Source organism: Triturus cristatus, chromosome 8 (assembly GCF_964204655.1).
Source record: "Triturus cristatus chromosome 8, aTriCri1.1, whole genome shotgun sequence".
Classification (NCBI taxonomy): Eukaryota; Metazoa; Chordata; class Amphibia; order Caudata; family Salamandridae; genus Triturus; species Triturus cristatus.
Window position 1 is genome coordinate 601,002,421 of NC_140591.1, and position 22,539 is coordinate 601,024,959.

The following is a 22,539-nucleotide window of genomic DNA, read 5'->3' on the forward strand; positions in this document are numbered from 1 at the left end:
CATTCGAATCGGTCGAAATCAGGAAGTGTCGGACGCCATTGTGTGTGTGGAAGTGAAAAAGAAAGGTGGAGAACGTGAAAAGGGGGCAGGGTAGAGAGTTCCTGACCCCCTAGCCTTTGTCAGGGGGTCCCTGAAGGACCCCGAAGGGTGAAAAAAACATTTATTTTTTTTTCAAAAAATCGCGGGGTGCGCGAACTGTGCGCGCACGGTGACAAACCCTTAAAAAAAAAAAAAAACATTTTAAACGAGCCATTCCATATTACAGGATACAGTCAATCTATAACTATATACATAGGTAGTTTATTGTAAAATAAATATATAAAAAATATAATAATACATACATAAATTAGCATTTAAAAAACCTTACAAATTCACTAAAAAAAAACATAGGTTTCACACACGTTATAGTTAGAAATTAGCATTTAAAAAACCTTGCAAATTCACTTAAAAAACCATAGGTTTCACACACGTTATAGTTAGGAATTAGCATTTAAAAAACCTTGCAAATTCACTGAAAAAACCATAGGTTTCACACATGTTATAGTTAGCTGGACATTTCACTCGTAAAAAACCATTGAAATTCCCCCATTATAGTTAGTTCAGCTAAATATAACTCGCGCGACCGCAATCCACTGCTGATGACGTCACATATTACATCACTCATGACATGGTCAGTGACATCACTGATGACATCTCAAATGACATCACTGATGACATCATCCAGTGAATATGTGTCTTTCTGAAAAATAAATATTTTTTATATATGTATATCTAAAGGTTAATGGAAGAATAAATGGGTAAATAAGTGTCTAAATGGATGGTTTTTTTTGTAAAATTAATTGTATAACTGACTTATTAACAGTATCTTAGTGAATACAGGGATGTAATATGTGACGTCATCAGCAGTGGATTGCGGTCGCGCGAGTTATATTTAGCTGAACTAACTATAACGGGGGAATATATATATATATATATATATATATATATATATATATATTTTTTTTTTTTTTTAATTTCCCCAGTGTAGGGAATTCCCTGCAAAGTCTACATTGATGCTGTGGGCACTGTGAAGTATTAATCGACCTCATTTGTACATATTAGGCAACCCCCAGGTCTCTCCTAGGTGTCCCAGGGGTAGAGGGTGTCCGGTAATTATGAACAGGGTCCTTATAAAAGATGTTTTATGAACCTTGGTGGGGGAGGAATTGCACACTTCATTTTCCAGACTGTAGATACTTGGCCTCATAGGCTAACATGGCAATATGGTATGGAAGCATAACTATTGCTAGGAAAGTATGAAAATACCATTCAAAGACTTAGCATAATGGTATTGATAAAACCAACAGACTGCTCTTGTTGAATTTATCATAACTTGTACATAAAATAATTTAGAACACTTTCTTGTCTGTAAGCCAAACTCCAGCCTGCCAGAAGTGTTCCCTGATTGGTCAGTGCTAACAGGCTTAGCAAGGGTGCCTAGATTAGGTGATAACAGGCTATCCAGTAGAGAGGTTATCTGCTGGAGAGAGCTCTGCAGCTACACAGGAATGCCAGGGTGAAGGGTTCGTAAGCAATGAGGCTTCGAAGGACAGGCAGGGAATGCCAGGTCTACCTACCCCAAGTCCCCTGTGCCCCGCCAGATAGCAAGTTTAAGGAAGGAATTTTCAGATTTTCGGGGGAGGAGCAGTATAGAAATGAGCCACACAGAGTTGATTTAGTTAGCACTTACTGCTCTGCTGAAATTACAGCCATCATGGATTTTGGAAGAATAGTGCTTTCTGGGACAAGAAGATACCACGAAGGGTGGCACTCTCTATCTTATTGTTCAGGGGTGTCCCCCTCTTGATGCCCAGAAGCTGAGAATACATGAGAGAGTGCATAGCCTCTCGGTTCTGCAGCCTGAAACTACAAGGAGGAGGACTGTCCTGCTGGAATACTGGTCTTCACTCAAGGGCCTGCATAGTGAAGATTGCACCTGCTGCACTACCTGGTACTACAGCTCACAGGACTTTGCCTTACTTCAACAAGGAGCAAGGAGTAGACTCACTGCAGCTACAGGTTAAGAGAGATTACCTGACCCATCCCAGCCAGAGCCCTCCTGTGGAGTGTGACCATTCGACTTTTAATGGGTTGACAAAGTGCATTGTGGGAATTGCAGTCCAGGCCTGCCTAGGACCATCTAGGAGATTCCAGACCGTGGATGTGTGTTTTGGACCCTTGGGACCTACAAGGAGACCTTCTAGAAAGGCCTCCAAAAGTTTGGGAAACTTTTGGGAAGAAAACTCCTTCAGGGACCGAACCGACTGCGAGGGCTAAGCCGACCACCTTCAACCGCGACCACGCCCGGATTCCAGGATCGTCCAGCTGAAGAGCTCCAGAAGTCCAACTCCAATATTTGACAGGGAGCTCCCTATAAGTCAGGCCAGCGATGAGCATTGAGGGCGTCCGGAAGAAAAAGCTCCAGAAAAGTGTTTGAGTGTGAAGGTACATTTTTGACCGGGGCCTTCCTCTTAGTGTATCCAAGCAGGGCTACATCGCAGTTGGCCTGAAACTTTGGCTTTATACCGGTCAAACACGACAAGATGTCCCAGAGTGGCGCTATTGGTTTCTAAGCACTAGAAAGTATTTATTCATATCTCCAGTTTCCTATACAGGATTCTGGTAATTTTGGTATCATTTTAAAGATAAAAATACTTTCTATTTTTAGGTTTCACCTGCACAGTGCTTGCGCTGTTCTTGTGAAATCTCTTGTATTTAATATATCTTAAAGGGGGGCTCTTATCAGTTCCCACACCAAATTACTGTGTTAATTCATTTTTGTGTGGAACTTTTTTTCTGTTAACTTTCCCTGGCTGCACGCATTTACGATACTTCTACAAAAGCTGTTCACACTGCCTAAGCCCCATTCACTGTCAAAATAAGTTCTCTTCCCAAGGAAAAGGCAGACAGCTGCTAACAGTATCAGTATACTGGAATGCTTGCTTTTTATTACTTAGTTGTGTAAAGCAGATGCTTTAGTCTTAGAACGTTTGTGGCATTTCCTATTCATGCCTCAGCACTTTTCTTTGTAGGCATTATCGGATTGATTTTTTCAACTTAATCTATTTGGTCATTATGATCAAACACTTAATGTTGTAATAAACAATGAACGTTAAAAATAAAGTTAATATACAAGAGCTAAGCTATATTTTACAACTAAACAGGCAGCCACAAGTGCAGTCACCTTACAGACAACAGGGTCATGATTTAAATGGTGCAGCAGCACCAGGCCCTAAAGTTGTCAGAACTCCTCTAAACACATAATATCGCTATATTTGACTACTAAACAGGCAATCACAAGTGTAGTTATATTGCAGGCAACAAGGTCATTATTTGAATAGTGCAGCAGGTTTTGTGGCACAGGGGTCAAAAGCTCTAGAGACCCCACTAAACCAAGATTATTTCGAACTCTTACTAAACAAGACAGTCACAAGTTCATTTATCTAGCAGGCAATAAGGTCACAATTTGAATAGTGCAGCAGGGGCAGTAGCACCAGAACCAAAAGCTCTAGGGACCGCACTAAACAGAAAATATTACTATATTTAACTATTAAATAAGCTGTCACAAGTGCAGTTACTTTGCAGGCACTAGGGTTATGATTTTAATGGTGCAGCAGGTGCAGCGACACCGGGGCCCAAAGCTCTAGGAACCCCTCTAAACACTAAATATTGCAATATTTTACTACTAAACAGAGTGTCATATGTGCAGTTACCTTATGGGCAATAGGGTCATGATTTGAATGGTGCAGCAGGTGCAGTGGCACCAGGGCCTAAATTTGTCATAACTTCTTTAAACACCAAATATTGCTGTATTTTACTACTAAACTGCCATTCACAAATGCCGTTATCTTGCAGGCACTAGGGGCATGATTTAAATGGTGCAGCAAGTGCAATAGTACTAGGTCCAAATGTTGCCATTACTCCTCTAACCATATAACATTGCTATTACATCAATTAATTCTATTATTTAATTTCAACATTTTGCTTCTACTTACCCGCACAATACCACTAGTAACAGCACACTATATTGCCTTTTTGTACATAAACAAGTCATAACACTTTAACACACTTTCTGTAACTTATATTGTACAACTACTCAGCAAGCTACAACTTACAACAAAAAACAGGTTATTATTAATCACAAAAGTGAAACCTAATGCATTTACCAATGCCTGGTGTAAATTGGTGGGGGATTTTTATTGTGTGTTGTGTCTTACTTATTTACTGTATTGGTGTTTTAAATGCTTTACATGCCTGTCATCCAAGTTAAGCCTTTTTGTCAGCTACCATGGGTTGAGCAAGGGACTAATTTATAGACACACTTTTTAGGACCCAGTACAGTGACAGTAGCCTTGTTACTGATGGTAGGTGCATACTTACCATCACAAATAAACCACCTTCCAATAGCTTTCTGCTCTCCATTTGCCTATGGGCACTAGAGGGTTCATTTTTCACATGGCTTTGGGTTGCGTCCAAAGCCCAGGCACTAAAGACACATTGTGGGGGTCTGTAACCAACATCTGCTTCCTTCAGTCACAAACCTGCTTCAATCCGGTCATTTTTTTATGGAGACATTTTTGTTGAAGTACCGTCTAAAAAATTCAGAAGGTGTTGAAGACTGGCACGTCCATATTGAAGGATGTGGATAGAAAGGAACCGATGTTTACATGCAGTGGTTGCCTCTATTTGTGGCTCCACTTCATCACTTCCTGGGTTGCAGAGGAGCTATGTGGCTTCATCTGGCAGAGTGCAGGGGCTACTACTTGAAAATCTCCTGATCCAGGATGGTGCCTGGGAATATTCTAAAGGTGAGGGATCGGTGGTTAGAATAATCCATCAGAAACTAATTTACTATTCCCAAAAATATATCAAATCCAAACAATTATAGAAACACACCAACATATACAATCACAAAACAAATAAATAAATAAAAATCAAGCATTTATCATGGACATTAGTTTCCCAAAACGACCACATCCTGGAAATGCAAATTCAACAAACCGAAGAGAAGGCTAAAAAATAAAAACACAAAAAAACATTTAGAAACCACTTTTGTTGATCTGACAGCTCCTGTGTCCCTTGTCTCCAGTCTTGCAAATACTCAGCTAGCTTGTCATTTGAGTGGATCTTTGCCATGCACAGGTCTTCTACAACTGCCCATTCACTCATTGCCATGCTACTTGTCAACCAATGGAGCTGACCGCTGCAGTCCAACAGTAATGCGGGTTTGGCGATGGTAGAGTACAGTGCTACAAAATGTAATCCAACCTTGTATCTTTTGGGTCTAGGGTGCCAACCAAATTGAGGAATGTAACCGGTAACCCACTGACACTGACCAAAATACAGTATAACAAGTGGGAAAGCAATGCATATTGTCTCACAGATTTCATTCTACAATTAATTTCCAGTAGAAAACCACAGAGACCATCCTCACATACCGTTATCTTTGTGATTCTGTCTCATTGTGCTAACTCAAACATTTGTGGGTCGTTTAAGGGTAAATACCTTTTTTATATGGGAAGAGGTATGGTGCAGCGGCCAGGGCGAATGACGCCGGATGCTGGGGATCACGGTTCGATCCCCAACACCGGCGGCAGGGGTCTGCCCAGCACCATGTGACTTGGGCAATAGCTTGCTTAATCTTCCAGACGGCCCCCAGCGCCGGGAAACCTACGGGTAGCTGTGCGCTTTACAAATACAGGATTATTATTATTATTATATAACTCCTGCGCAAGACAGAACAGCGCATCATAAATCATACATGCAGATCCTCTGACAGTAAAATTCAATTTGGTACCTCTGTTGAGTGTGGGAATAGGAAGGGACCAAGAATCCCACGATGCCTAGAGTAGGTCAAGATGCTCTTTCATTCTCTGAACAATGCTAAAAGATAGCATATCACACTCCGGTGACACAAAGCTTTTTCCTTTGCAACCGTTATAAACAAAGGTATATTTTCATATCCATTCCGAAGAGATTAACATCGTGAGTGAGATATAATCACAATAACTAGGTCTTTTTTAGAGAGCACCGGTTGCTTTCTTTTCTCAGCTGATTTTAGAATGAAATCCGGGCAATCAGCATGGTTTTCTAAAGTTGGTTACAGAGTACTGCTTTAATAACTGATTTTGACTTAAGCACTTTGACAATAAATGAGTGAAAGGATAGCACAATGGTTCCAAATAACGTATTATTTGGCCCCATTTATTTTCACACATATAACTTTTGGTATACAATATTTGAAAACACTTGAGTTCCAGTATAATTATCCAGTGAAAATCCTCATATCATAAGAATTAAAATTACCTTTGGTAAATCCATAAAACTCGGCCGAGCAGTTGAAATAAGTCCAAGTGTTTTTAAAGAGCAATTCACGAGCTGGGAAAGAATGTCACAGGCTGCTTCAGCAGACTCCTTACTGCTGTCCACCTTAAAAAGCAAACAGATATTTTAGCGTAATTTTTTGGGATAAATAATTGTATATTATTGTACTGTAAATACTACCCAAATGGAAATCTGACAAGTACTTAAGTGCTCTTTATGCATCTACCTGAACATTTTCAAACTGTATCTGTAGGAATCAATTGATACCAACAAAAACATGAGATTAGATACTAAATCGTTCGAACACGTCCTGCAAGTGGAGTAAGTATTGGCTGAATTTATGAAGAGGTGCATCAAGTGAAAAGAAGAAAAATACGATGTAAGAAGAGGCATATGCATGATAAGTATAAATAGCTTCCCATATGGTTATTTCAAACGGCTCAGAAAAACAAGCATTGGCAACACCAACAGGTCTCGCCTTCTGTGCTTTTTCGGGATGCTGAACAGCATCGTCAAAAATCAAAAAATCGATTTTGACATATGATCAATGCTGAAATATACTGACAAAAATAATAAAAGTAAAATCAAGCATGCGCCATCAAGCATGCGCACATATTAATTAGTGCATGGGATGTGGCCTAACAGCGAGAGCAGCCAAACCTGGAACTGGGAAATGTTATTTTAAGTAGCAGCCACAGCTTAACATCGTATGATTCTGGTCAAACCACTTAACCTTCCGTGCCTAAAAAATGTTTTTTAAATGATCCGGTGCACATGTAAAGCGTTCCAGTGCCCTAGGTGACAGGTTCCATTTCCATTATGAACCCAGGTTAGACCAGTCGCAAGGGCAGCTAATGACTGTTGCAAAGAAAACTGAAAGGGGATTATGGGTGTGAAAGAGGCTAAGAGGTGAATCTTTCAACAAGATCAGTATAAGAAGGTACGTATGTGAAGAGTACTTGGTAGGTCTTCAACACTCTTCGGAACTTCCTAATGGTCATAATGGCTTAGTATTATTGATTTTGGGAGGCTCTGACGTTTGAGCCACCTCCGACCACTTACAGCTGGGGATGTGCAGGTTTTTATACTGATTGGCACGGGACTAATAATTAGAGAATCCCACCATGCAAAGGTGCTACGTTTAGAATTGCTCTCCTCTGTTGATTTGGGCCTTGTTGCCCTTTAAGTACTCTCCTGCATGATCGCCAAATTAGGGTGTGTGAAATTTAGATTTCGCCATAAAGTGTCCAGAAAGTTCTCTCAAGCAAGGTTTATCAACCTATTAAAGAAAAGTATTTGCAGAAAATCAGTTTCTGCAAAATATATTCTGTGGATAATTAAAAGCAGGTTTTAAAAAACTGTAATCAGCATTTCCCCAAACTTCGCTACCTACGGCAAGGTTGCACAGTTTGGAGAAAATGACACGGAGTTTAATTAAGAAAACTTTGGCAACTTTCTACACCCCTACTGCGGACAACACATGATAGCCCTTCAAAACAAAGCAGGATGCCTCCTTTGCCCTCTCTCCTTCTCCCACACCTTTCCCTAACTCGGTCATCCAGGACTATCGATAATTCAGTTACACGTAAGGTTATCTACAATGCAACATATACCTGCTAAATTGAACTATGTATATCACAATACTGTACTATGCTTCTAACTGCCATATATTTGTACGTGGCCACCCTTGGATGATCGTATTAACCTATATGGTCAATAAAATCATATTTTAAAAAAAACAAAGCAGGATGTGTCTAACGGCCAGAGCTGCCAACATGAGAACTAGGGAACCGAGTTCGAATCTCTGCGTGGGCTCAACATCCTGGTAACTCACTTGATATACCTGTGCCTAAAAAAAAAACCTAAAAAAAGCAGCTAGGACGGGGCAGCAAGCAATCACATGCACTGTTATCGAGTGCTGTAAAATGCAAATAATAGAAACAAGCAACAACCACCATGATTGGGGGATGAAAAAAAGCACCTAAATCGCAGCGCCAGTAGCGAAAGGACCCTAATCAAAAAGAAGGTATCAGTACTTGGTTAATGCTCAAGAGAAGGGAGAAATGGATGTAGATGGCACACTTTGGCCATTCAGGAGCTAGCAAATAAGACTGGCAATCAAGCCAACAAATGGTAAGTAGTGTGCGGGCTGCAAGTCCCTTGTTTTGTATATATTATCTCTCGCAAGCGAAAATGCATGCAGCGCATGCACTGTCACAGGAGAGACCTAAAAAAAGAGCTAGGTCTTGCTGAAGTAGACAAGACAGACAAGTTGTAAGGATGTTGTAATAAATCCTCGAAAGAAACACAATAAGGATGTATAAGAAGTAGTTCTATTTATTTTACCAGAAGGGCATGAAGAATACATGCCACAGACGTCTGTATAGCTCCCTATCCGCCTTACTAGAATCTTGACATCTTTATGTACCATCTCACAGCACTCTACCTTCCACACTCCATATTCCACTTACACCTAAAACACTGAACACAACAAACACATCCTCCTTTTTACACATAAAACACAAACATAATACAAAATATTTACCCTCGACTGTATAAGAAAGTATTCAAACATATCTATTTATTGAAACCTTTTTTAATAGACTTTAGTTTGTGTGCAATGTACAACTATACCATCGATTTATGTGCATTACAAGTAGTACAATACATCATAAGAGTGAGGTTCTTGTTGTAACAAATTTATAACAAGTACAACGTGCATGTAGTCAGCTAACATCGCAGTCTCAGCAGGGATATTGTATGTGGAGTTATCCCTAAAATGCAAACTTATCTAGACAGTCAAATCATATCATTTTCCTCACATATATAATCTTTTAAGCAACCTGGTGTTTTCCTACACCTTTTATGATTTTCCTCTAAAACAACTTGGTAAAACTGTACCATTTGGTCTTTGGAACTCATCCCACTTACAACATGATGGCTACCTTCAAGATTACCTTCGAGCTGTACGAAAGCTTTCCCGTATCATGAAGTGATCACTCTGGAGTAGTTACCATTGTTTTATCCACCACACGTGAAGACTCCAAACATCTTATCTTTTCTTGGAAGTCTAAACATTGTTTCCGACAGTCTCACCGTATCTCCAAATGCTGAAACTCCTCATTCATACTAGGAGTTTCCAATACATTATCTTCAAAGGATAAATTCATAATCCCACTTTCTTTTATTAACTTCTTTGTGAATACATTTATTTACCTCTACATCATTGCCCCTTTGTACATTATTTGGTGTCTCTATGTTCTCTTTCCAGCATTCATCTTTGGCCATAGCAATCTGATTTAAAATCCACACCTTCCTATCACTTAGCCTAACTGTACTGAACAAGACTTCAGTTACTTCCAAAGGTTCATAGAAAATACTTTCCCCTTTAGATGTTTTTTCACATGCACTCATTGCTCAACTCCAATAGTCACAGTTCTCACTTTATTTTTCGCATCATAATCTATCTTAGATTAGTCTGGACTACTTTCTAATTCTACTTATTATTTATTCAATCACTAATTTAATCAATCCTGCTTCAAACAACCAACCAGAATGTGGATTAAGAAAAAACTTTTGCTTAAAATGTTGCTTTTCTCCATTGAACCATAAGGCTGTTTGTCAGATTTTACATTTGCACTTTTCCTCAACTTTTTTTTTGTTTCGTGGATGAAGAGGTGTGCTTGTTACATTTCTCTACAAGATCTTTTTTTTGTTTTGTTTTTTTACTGGACATTATCCAGTACTTTCTTCAGGGCCAATGTATTTGCAATGTTCACATGTGCCTGATGCCACCAGATGGCAGTGTAGTCTGCTCTTTACCAGAAATTACTTTTACTGAAAACGTATTGACTGAGTCAGATGAATTCTGACCTCACTTGCTTTCAGACCAGAAATGTAGCTTCATACCTGTTCAACAGAGCACTCAACTGGTGAAGAATGGGAGAGTTGTAGAGTCCCAGCCGATGAGAGGCCTTTTGTGTTTTTTAAAAGTCTGCATACCCAGGATTTCCGACATGCTGCATGCTAGAGCTGCAAACGGCGGAGAAATGCTGGTTCACACAGCAATAAGTGTATATAAGGTACAAAGGACGAGTAATGGCCAAACACTATTGATGGCAGGGGAGAGTGGATGAAAGAAATAGAAGAAACAGGCAGGGGAAGAGGTGTGAAAGGGAAAAACGGCAACACGGTTAGGGGAGACAGCCTGAAAACACCTCCTATGGAGTGCTTAAAGACAAATAAAACAAACAGCTCCAAAAAACAGGAGCAATGGAAGGCGACAGGTACTTGGTCTGTGCTCACTGTGAGGGTCAAACACAAGAGGAGGACATGACTGCAGCATGTCATGACGAATGGCAAAAAAGACATGGGAGTGACGTTGAAGCTTACCAATAGGAAGCTATGGGAGGGCTGTAAGCCCACTATTGAAAACATGTCTAAAAGAGAAAGTGAATGCATTGTCTAGCCGAAATATAAAAAGGACCTGTTCACTGCTACTGATCACTACACGTTATGAAGCAATCACCACGCTGGAACTGCTTAACTCCTGGTGAAGGCAGTAGCCTTCCTCCAGTAGGACGGTGGCACTTTGAAAGCCACTCCCAGTCCAACAAGACCACAATCCATGAGACAGGCCTATGTCAAGCAGAACGTTGAATTAGGGATCCAGACAACAGTACATTAGGGCACTCGGAGCAGAGGTACAGTCCATTACCATGTAGAGGACTTCTCCAACCCAACAAGGCCCATACAGACTTAGCTAATTATATTTCCCTATTGTTATTGCTGGGCATAGCAAGCTGAATAGTTCCTTTCAAGACAGTCAAACCTCTCAATCATCCCATTGCCTTTTGGACTCTCAAAGGAAGTAGTCTTATGATTCAACTTAATCTCTCAAAATGGGTTTCAGCCTTCTTTGACATCAATTGCACCCCATTATAACTCAAAAACATTACTAGAATACCTTCTTCCATAAACACATTGTCCAAAAATTCCAATTCCAATACAGGATCACTATCAATTTTCTCCACTACTTTGACCACTGGCCAGTGAGAAGAGCCTTTTTTTGTTTTACTTATTTTTTAGTCAGCAATCACACAGTCTACAATATAACAGGATGGCATTCATGTTGGCAGCACAGAAAACTAAGCAATACAATCCAGTGCAGTCATGTATGAAAAGGAAACACATAATCGGAAATGTAATACACAAAAGTGACCTACAATTACACTTATTTGCTAGCATACATTAATGAAGTGCAAATTCTTATTAAAACGATCCCCTCCATTTGTTGATTTCATGTTTCAATGCTAGAGAATGGCTCTTTTTGATGTTTAATAAAGCTCCATGTCCCCAGGGAGTCTCCGTGATTAGATGACATTTCGTTTTAATATTCTCATTCGACATCTGGATGCAACAGACTACAGGACAAAAATTGACTATCACAAATAATGAGTCCATGCACACCGATTTATCCATTTTCAACATCATCAATACTCAAAGCAAGTTGTGCGTGCCCACTTGTTGCATGCCCTGTCCCAGTGAGCACCTTTGTTAAAGTAAAAGTAATGCATTTCAATACAACTGGCAAAAAAAACACAAATGCCCCATCTGGAAAGGAATGGAATGGAAAGATCATTTGTAGAGCGCGATAGCGACCCTGAGGCGTCCTAGCTCTATAGACAGTCGAGTATGGGGAGACGGAGGGAGAACCTAGTCTGATTTGTTGAACAGCAGGGCTTTTAGCTTTTTTCGAAAGGGTAGATGGTTGGGCTCTGAACGTAGGTGTAGGGGAAGAGAGTTCCAGAGTTTAGCCGAGTTGTAGGAGAACGACCGCCCCCCAGATCTGGCTCTCTTGATCTTGGGCACTGTGACCAGAAACAAGGAGGCTGATCTGAGTTGTCTATTGGGTAAGTAGGGAGAAATCAGGGAGTGGTTAATAATGGCGCCCGTTTTCCAAAAGGCTCGATGAGCAATACATAGGCTCTTGAATAATATTCTTTCCCTGATTGGGAGCCAGTGAAGTTTCCTCAGTTCGGACTTGACAGAGAGGCGGCGAGGGATCTGAAGGAGGGTTTGTGCTGCACAGTTCTGGATGACCTGGAGCTTGTTTAGGGTAGCCTGGGGGGCCCCTAAGTAGAGGGCATTCCCAAAGTCCAGACGAGATAAAATAAGACCCTGGATCATAATTTGTCTAGCTTTAAAGGGTAATAGAGGAAGAATTTTCTGTGTGAGCCTAAGTATACCGACGCAGGTGGCTGAAAGTTTGGCTGCCTGGTAGTTAAAATTAAAAGATTTGTCCAGCCAAATGCCCAGGCTCTTAATTGAGTCCTTGGGAGTGGTGGTTGGTCCGAGACACACTGGCCAGAGGGAATTAATGATGTTGTTAGGGGAGTTACCTAGGAGCATCAACTCTGTCTTGTCTCCATTTAGTTTGAGACAAGATGATGTCATCCATGAGGTCACCACTTCTAAGCAATCCCTCAAGTTGTTAGCCCCAGTGTGAGGTTGGTTTAGGGCCACCACTAACTGAGTATCGTCCGCATAGTTAACAATTTTTATCCCGAAGGGGCAGACGATCTCAGCAAGGGGGCTCATATAAATGTTAAAAAGCGTAGGGCTCAGGGAAGAGCCCTGCCGCACACCACATCCGAGCGGTTTGCTAGGAGAGGTGACGTTGCCCTCGAAGACCTGGAAGGATCGGTCAGACAGGAAGGATTCAAACCATCTGAGAGCTTTTGTTGAGATTCCTAGGTTGGTAAGTCTTTGCAGTAAGATGTTATGATTTACAGTGTCAAAGGCGGCACTTAGGTCCAGGAGGAAAATGGCTGCAGTGCCTCCCTGATCCATGATCCTCCTTGCCTCCTCTGTCACGGCGACGAGGGCGGTCTCAATCCCATGCATGGGTCGAAATCCTGTCTGGGAGGGGCCAAGCAATTGATTGATCTCTAGAAACTCTGTCAATGTCTTGTTGACGTGTTTCTCTATAATCTTGCTGAGCCAAGGTAATAGGGAAATTGGACGGTAGTTATCTGGAGGATAAGGGAGCGATAGTGAAAGCTCTGAGGAAGGGTATCCAAAGTTACGCGGATTTGTATAGAGAGGAGGGCTTTCTTGAACCTCCGGCCTTACTGATACACCTCCCCCCTCGTTCTCAGACATGCTGCTATACCATGGCAAACACATGACACTTTCCCAAATACATCACCTACTCACCATGCCTTGGAAAACATACTTACCAATCCATCAACAAAAAAACTTATCACTAGGCTCTACTCCTCCATGCAGATACACTTCCCGGTGGCTACGCCAGACCGTAGAGACAATGGAACACTGAGCTCCATCCACAAGTGATAGAGGAGGAATGGAAGCTCTGCTATGCGCAGCTAGAACAGCTGTCCCCTAATTATAGACTCAGTTTAATTCATTTCAAATTTATAAATCAGTATTATCGAACACCCATACAACTGTATCGCATGGGCATTAGGCCGAACGCGGAATGCTGGAGATGTCGTACAGACCAGGCCACGTTCTTGCGTCTGACCTGGAGCTGCCCCCTGATAGCAGCGTACTGGAAGGAGATTTTCCATACTATTATTGAGATACTCATGATACAAATAGCATCCGAGGCAACAATGGGCTTATTAGGATATGTAAAAAACGTGCATGTGGGGGTTCGCAGACTGTTGGCTATGTTGCTTTTATTAGCAGAAACGTAGGATTGCTATGAGATGGGGTAGGCCGTACCCTCCCAAGCTTAAAGACTGGATTGCGGACGCTACGTTCTGTCAGGAACAACTTACTGCTTTTTGGGAGTTAATGCCAGCGGCTTCTCGACCAAGAGACATTTGGGGTCCATTTCTGAACTGGCTGAGAGCTGCGGACCAGAATATATCACAACCTGGAGAAGAGTAGGCTGCAACCTGGATGGACCTCCAGGGAATCGGGGATAGCACCAGTAAACCAAACAAAAGTTTGTTTCGTGAGAGTCTTACATAAGACGCCATTTGCCACGTACTTGTGTGCACGTTATGCGCTACTCAAGGGTTTTCTGTATTTAATTGCAATCAATATTCCTCTGTAACCTGCTCCACTTGTTTTTCGAATAGGTGTAAACGATGTGCTTGTCAACTTGTATAATATTTGAATTGCCAATAAAATAAAAATTAGAAAAAAAAATTCAAACTTGGGTTCTTTCAAATGAAGTGGATGTGCTACTAAAGACACTATGCCTCTAGCCTTTTTACACTATATATTGTTGCTGTTTATTTTACACCGTACACTGCTAGTTTAATGTACCAGAGATTCCCAGCCAGATGATGCGGAATGATTTAAGTATGTGAATATATAAAAGATCCAATGTTGGCGTAGTAAAAGTGTTGCAAAAACTATTATGCTACAGTACCTACCAACCGCAAAAGCATTCCTCTCATGACCATGAGCCAGAGTAGTTTAGAAGTAAAATCTAAAGCAGAATAAGCTAGCCAAAGGATGGCTAGGAAATAAGTGGTGATGGGGAAGAAAACAAAAGCCCACCCCTGTCACTTTAAGAGTACCCCAGGGTTCTTTCCTCTCTCTCTTCAATCTGTTTATGGAACCACTCACCGTGCTTCTCAACTCCTCAAATGTCCAATATCACATGTACGCAGACGACACACAACTCTACATTAAGGTCCTCTCACTTGAAGACATCAAGTCCCTTAACTCGACGCTACAGAAAAACACAGACCTGGCTCGCCAAAAACCACTTATAGCTAATCGCCCTCAAAACAGAATTCCTCCTAATCGCCCCCCCAGCCAAACAACCACCATCCGCGAGTGGATGAAGCACCTAACTGCACTTGACGGCCAACCTCGAATTATAGACTCTGTGAAATCACTAGAAATAACTTTGGATAATAAGCTTAATATGCAGAAACACATCAGCGCAGCAACGAAAGGAGCACATTTTCAGATGAATACTGTAAGATTGAAACACTTCATACCCACAAATCACTTTAAACAGTCAGTTCAGACTCTTGTAATTCCCAGAGTGGACTATGGGAGTGTCGCTCTCTGCGGCCTTCCCAGATCTACGACAGCCCCCCTTAGAGCCTCAATCAATTCAGCCGCTAGACTCATCACAGGCTCCAAAAGAAATTCTCACATCTCCCTGGACCTTCGTGCCCTCAGCTGGCTACCTCTCCAAGCCAGAATCCAATTGAAAATTGCCTGCATGGCACACAAGCAACTGCACCACAAAACCCCAAGATATCTAGCAGAGAAATTGGTACCATCAGGTGGTATCAGAACTACCAGGAGTTCTGATAACCTTCTACTGAAACCACAAAGATTTTCCAAGAAGAAAACATACAAACGTATCTTCTTAGGAATGGCCCCCAGGATTTGGAACGCCTTGCCTCCACGACATTTTTCAATAAAGAAGTGAAAGCGATCCTTTTGGCTAAATTCACCTGAACTATTTTTCCATTCATGTAAATCTGTGCTTATCAAATTCAAATTCAAATTAAGCTTTATTCGATTTTAGTCGTTTAAAATCACAAAAGCATACATAGTCATACATTTTTTTTAAAACATTTGATATGATCATTAATCTAAAATACATTATCTATTACAAAGTGCGTATTGTGCCTTCAGTTAACTTACATGGTAATAGGGGCCAAACTGTAATCACAACCAGTTAATTCAATTGAACTTTTTCTGACTCCAAGTATATTTTTCAGAAAGCCAGACATAACAGAAACTATCTAAAAATTGTAAGTATAAAAAAGCTGGTCTACATTGTCTCCAACCTGCTTGTTTTAGAAAAGGGAGGATCCATCTAGTTCTTTCCCTTGCATAAAATTTACAAAATAGTGTCACATGGATGGTAGATTGTGGTGGCACGTTATCGCAAGGGCAAGGGCAAAGTTCTCTGGACCAATCATTAATTTCTGGATGACTAACAAGTCGATGGAAGCTGTTGAACCTGAATCGAGTCAAGAGATATCTATTGTATCCCTTGATACAGCTTAAAAGATAGGGTTGAATATCAAACGTGATCAGGGTCATTTGATGCTGAACTACCATCTCTTTGTTCATTTCCGAGGTAGCTCTAAGAGACTCTAAATGAGCTAAACAAATTAATTTGAGCTCCTTTCTAGGAATGGTACACATTTTCTCTGGTGTCAAATAATAATCAAAATGCCCTGTCACAAAACAAAATTTTAACGTAATTTAACCACATAATCTTGCCAGCATGGTCCAAATTCATTGCATCCCCGATTATTTCTCTTTTTAAACATACGCTGCTAGTGGTCCATACACGATGCCATAATAATACAGGTTGCATTTTTATGATATCGGAGACATAAGAGATACCCAGCTCACTATGACAATTAAAAACCGGAGAACTGGCTGGAACAGCTAAAATAAACCTTAAAAAAGTATTTTCCACACGTTGAATCAAATAAACGTCATGGTAACCCCACACTCCCGACCCAAAAGTCGCAATAATAATACATTTGGCCTGATATATCTTAAGAAGTATGGCCGGAGGCCTTTTTCCCATTTTCTTGGAGAAATTGGGGACAGCAGCAGTCGACTTCATGAATAACAGACTCCTACTCCTCACCGCCGGACCCCAGGAGCCTGTATTTGCGAATAAAACACCCAAGTATGTAAAGATGTTTGTGGAGTCTACCCTATTGTCCCCCAGAGAAATGTGGTTACATTTATTTCTCACCTGCCCACAAGTCATTACAAATGTTTTTTAGGCATTTAATTTCATGCCTAGGTTATCTATAAAGCGGGAATAGATTTTAAGGGCTTTCTGCAATCCCAACTTCGTGCGTGCCATCAGGACCGCGTCGTCTGCGTAAACTAGGGATACTATCAGACGTTTGCCAACATAGGGGGGGATCCTGCGCCGTTCCTTCAAGCTCCTGCTCCAAGGCGTTGGTATATAGAGTAAAAAGGAACGGCGCAAGAACGCACCCCAGTCTCACCCCCCTGTCCATGGTAAACGGCGCGGTGCATTCGCCATTAATACCGTAACGCACCTTAGCGGTGGCCCCGGAGTATAGTTGCTTTAGGAACTGAATTAAGACCGGGTCAATCTTCATATTTTGTAATATACTCCATAATTTAGTATGAATGACGCAGTCGAATGCAGCGGTTAGATCTGCAAACGCCACATAAAGTTTCCCACCCTTAGCCTTAGTGTTTTTCGCTATCAAAATGTTTAAGTTCAGAACTTGCTCATTTGTCCCCAACCCTTGTCTAAAGCCATATTGTACATTGCTTATTATATTATTTTCGTCAGCCCAGGATTGTAATTTATTCAGAACGACTCTACCCATAACCTTCATTAAGGAGTCGAGTAGTGATATCGGACGATAACATGCCGGAATGTCACGTTCTCCTTTTTTAAATATGGAATAATAACGGACTCTGAACATGTTTTCATGAAGCCCTTTGCACAGCTGGCTTGTAGGACCCTAGTTATCAAGGGTGACCACAGGGGTAGAGTAGATTTAAATAAGTCGATAGGGAGCCCATCAGGCCCAGTGGCCTTACCTACCTTACTTGCATTTAATGCTTCTATCACCTCGTCGTGGGAAAACCGGAATTCAATAGGTTTGAAGCTAGTAGGGGTTTCCACTTGGGAAGATAAAAGGAACTGAGGGGATTTCTCTTGTGTCCGGCTGCTATAGACATTGGAGATATAATCCACCCATGTCTTTTCGTCTATTGCGACAGCAATTGTCGCAACATCCTTGGTTTTAAAAAATGGTGCATTGACTGCCCACCAAAATAGGGAACAGTCTTTGCTCAATGATGCTTCATGTAGTACCGTCCATACCTGATTTTTTAGCTCATTCTTTCTGCTATTGCATGCTAAATTATAGGACTTCCTACTCTCTCTAATTTCATCTTGGTCTCTCACTGACCTATGGAGAGCCACTTTTAATCGGGAATATGCCTTAGTACATTTCGAGTCGAACCTTCCATTTTTACGGTTTCGACTATTCTTGTTTTTATTTACACCACTAAGCAGGTTTTGGACGACCGAGGTAATCTGCGAGAAAGCATTTAAAATAGTTTCATGGGTGGAGTCTTCCTGCAAATTGGATCGTAGGCCTTAGATATACTTTGTTTAGTCAGCTCCTTGGGATCTCAGTTCTCCCCGCGCAAGATATAACCATTTTGGCTGGAGAGGTGAACATCTTTAGTCCAGATTAATCTATTCATGGTTTTCTCAGCAATAGTATCTGGGCATTCTATATCAATACTTAACGGCAAGTGGTCACTCATGACGTTTGAGTAGGTTTTGTCATTTGCTACCCAATTTGCATTACAATTAGGGACAGTTATAAAGTCTATTATAGATTGACAGCCTCTGCCTATGAAGATGTAATTAAAATCCACTCTAGGTGAACACATTCGGTTTACAAAGCCAAAATCATGGGAGAACATGAATTCGTTAAACTTTTCTCCCCTTTCTGAATGGTCAAAATGAATCAATGGGTCATCCTTTTCTATCATCAAGCCACAAGCCCCTATGCCTGATTTTGAGCATAGATTGACATTGAAATCCCCTCCCCAAATAGTAATCATGTTTGAGTCAATTGGGGTACTCAATTTACTGATAACCTCACTAAGTTGTCTTAGGATATCCCCCAAGTTTGCCTTCTCTATATTGTTATAGAAGTTTATTATATTTAAAATGCATTTTGGGTCCGTGTACATCGAAACTATCTGAGAATAGTTTGTAGCTTTTGACAGGGAAATCTTTTGCACCTCCAGTAGGTTTGAGATGTAAAGACAGAGTCCCCCCTTATGTCTACCGTTTTTTGAATAAATTGCTGGTGTGTGGTACGTTTTAAATCCTTCAATGTGGAATTCCTCCAACAACCAGGTCTCCTGAAAACACAAGATTTCAAAACCATCAAAGTCAAACCAGGCTGGATTATTTTCTTTAGTAGGAAGGCCAGACACATTCCAGAAGAGCACAGTTATGGCCTTCTGAATTGTTAATTCGTTTGCAATTGGTGTTTCTATAATAAATTCTGGGTGACTAGCCTGTTCGAGCCACATACACTCGTCATGTCTAGTAAGACTAGGGTTACTTAATTCAGGAGAATCATTTAAGCTAGTCCCTAGCTCGATCTTGCAATATATTGGGTCCAAATACTCTAGCTTGTCTGTGTTCGGGCCCTTTTTTCTGTTAGTGGTGGTGCGAGCCTCATCATACTCCATTATATCAGGCATAGATACTCCCTCATCAGATTGTCATTCGTTTTCATCTAATGAAAGGAGGGTTGCAAATCTATTTGACACCTGCAAATTATAATCCATTAGGGAAGATAGCTGTGTTCTAGATTGGAATTCGTTCCGCCTATTCATCCAGTTTGGTCGGTAGAAATATCCCAAGGGAAGGATATTTATACCTGCTTCTGTGATGTTCTTTTCCCCTATTCTGGTCAACACTTCCCTGACCAATAGTGGTTAACCTAGAGAGATGACAATACAATCCCCTCTAAGGGTTTTTTTGCTTGTTCCTACCCAGGGTACACGCCTTATCATCTTAAATGCCCTGAACATATCTGAGGTCTGTCCTACTCTGTTTCCCAGGCAGTGAATGGCCTTGTTTCTCAATGCAGTCCATGTTTCAAGTTCACCTGGTTTAAGTACTGGAACGTTGGCCAGAAACACAGTAAAAGGGGTTGCTACTGGAGGAAGGTCAAGATTATATGCATGTTGAGAACTTTCATGAGGGCTTGATGTAAATGAGGACGGTGCAGTTGTTGTTTCGCGTAATGGCCTACCCCCATGTTGCCTCTCTGGAATTCTATTCCCTAGCGTACGAGTCTCTACTAGTTCTCTTGTGATGTTTGTATTGCTGTGTGTACGCTTAACCATTTTTTTTGTGCCCTATCCCTATTCAGTGTGTTATTATCCCTCACTACGGGGTTTTTGGTTAAAGCCGATGTATAGCGACTAGTCGTAATACCTGAACTACTGGAGGTACCCAATCTGCAGGGACTCCTACACCGTAAAATAGGGGTTAAGTTTTCAATGATCTACTCTAAGTCTGCTTCTATTCTATCTAGCCTGGATTCTAAACTACCTATATGGAGTTTAACATAACTTGTTAGTTCTGTAAGGAGATTTTCCATATTATTCTTGCCTATTAGTGGGTGTACACTACCATTACTTTTGGGGTGTGAGGTACTTTCTTTACCCTTTTGCTTCTGAGAACTGCCCTTTTTCCCCTGTTGTTTAATCGACGTATTTTTGGAATGGCCATTCGTGAGGTGAACCTGATGAGTTGCTGCCTGAGTAATATCAGGCTTCTTTGGTAACTCTGAGTTACACTGCCTCTTTGGGGGAGGTGAGGTATCTACGTCTTGACCACTTACTGAGGCGTCATCGATTTCGTCAATTACCAATTGGATGCAGCCATTTCTACTCTCCCCTAAAGTTACAGTTTCAAGTGGGCTTATCTCAGCGGACTCCTTACAGGTATTTATATTTTGTGGTGATTTTTCATGACTCGTTCCTATTAGCCCCTGAGCGTCCACACTTAATGATTCCTCCACTGTGGAGATTTGTTTTTCTATGACACCCACTGCCCCTGTTAAATAGCTGAGTAGGGACATTTTGCATCTTTGGATTTACTTGTCTGTCTCTCTAACTTGGAACAGGGTAGTTTTGTTTTCTCCATTTTCAACATTCAAATTAAACACGAACATACCAAATTGACTCAATAAGTCACCATGGATAATGTCCAGGACAGTTAGAGATCAAACTAGTTCAATAAGAAAGGGATTACGCCTCCACTCGGAATGTTCAAAATGACTTCTATTGCCGAGTAGGAGTTTATCCCCCTTGAACGATGTTTCAATAACAGCACAGTACCTTGTGTTGACTCAGTTGATTAAATCACGTAAACACTGGAAGAAAATGAAAAGGGAATAGCCCAGCCTCCTCCGGTCTTGGACGGGTCCACCCTTGGCCCGGGCTTTGCCCGGCGCACGCGCGTCCTGTGAAGCGGGAGCCACACCGGCCTTTAAGCGCCTCTGGGCGCGAGAGAATGGCGGCGCCTCCTGGCGCGCTGGTCAGCAGGGCGGTCTGGAAACTGTAGTCCCCTTGTGGATAGTAGAAGCGGTTCCCGCGGAGAAGCCGCACCGGCCTTTAAGTGCCTCCGGGCGCGAGAGAATGGCGGCGTCTCCTGGTGCGCTGGTCAGCAGGGCGGTCTGGGAACTGTAGGCCCCTTGTGGATAGTGCTTATCTATATTAGCTACCATTTCTGAAGTTAATCTAACTCACAGTATTTTTATGCTTATGTCTACCACCTATATCTGCCATGTAAAGTGCTCTGAGACCCGCAAGGGTCTTTTTTCGCGCTATACAAAACACTCAAAATAAATAAATAAAAACCAATGTAGAGGCAAAGAAAATAGGCAGCTCAGAAGTAAGAAAAATAGGCAAAAAGTGGCGGTTTAGAGCAGCAAGTACATGCTAAGGATAGTCCAAATTGTCCTAGTACAACACCTTCAGAAATATCTTTTTAGCTACATTATAAAAAAAAAGCAAAAATTCAACATCAAGTTTAAATCCACAAATTTGCAATCAACAAAGTGATCTTGCAACAAATATTACAAAAACCGTTCTTAAAATCTAAATTCTATGTCAGGACCAGAGGAGAAGATTAACCTGAACGTTCTTCACTTTTATTCTTCGAGCAGCCACACTGAATATGAACAAAACATCCCTTCCCATGAACACTTGGGAAAAGCCACAACCAATCACAGTGGAGGCTGCCCCTCAAAGTCCTATGTCCACTCTCATGCTCCCTCATTTTTCGCTGCTCTAGAAGCCTCTGTTAAGTGTTCCTACTTTCTGGGGCTCTCACACTCTGGCTCCGTTTGGGGAAATAATTGTGCTGTGCTAATTTATTTATTTACTGCGTTTTTCTATAGCGTTATTTCACCAAGTGATATTAGAGCGCTTTACAATGTAATAACATGTACACAATATTGTAACATTATATGTACAATTTGATTTTATCGATACAGTAAACATTAAACCAGAGGGTAGGGGTGTGGAATGGTGTGGTAATTGCCATTTACTCTCATTGTGTGACTTAAACTATTTTCTCCCAAAGGTGCACCACAGGAGCGCTACATG

General features: G+C 41.3%; 1 protein-coding gene across 1 annotated transcript in view; it reads right to left on the reverse strand.

Annotated features, from left to right (window-relative positions):
• FBXL3 (F-box and leucine rich repeat protein 3) overlaps window positions 1–22,539 on the reverse strand; it is a 159,162-nt gene that overhangs the window by 84,154 nt on the left and 52,469 nt on the right. Inside the window, exon 3 of the mRNA XM_085622052.1 lies at window positions 6,346–6,468. Within this exon, the coding sequence (XP_085478178.1) occupies window positions 6,346–6,468 (123 nt within the window). The remainder of the gene's footprint in view (window positions 1–6,345; window positions 6,469–22,539) is intronic.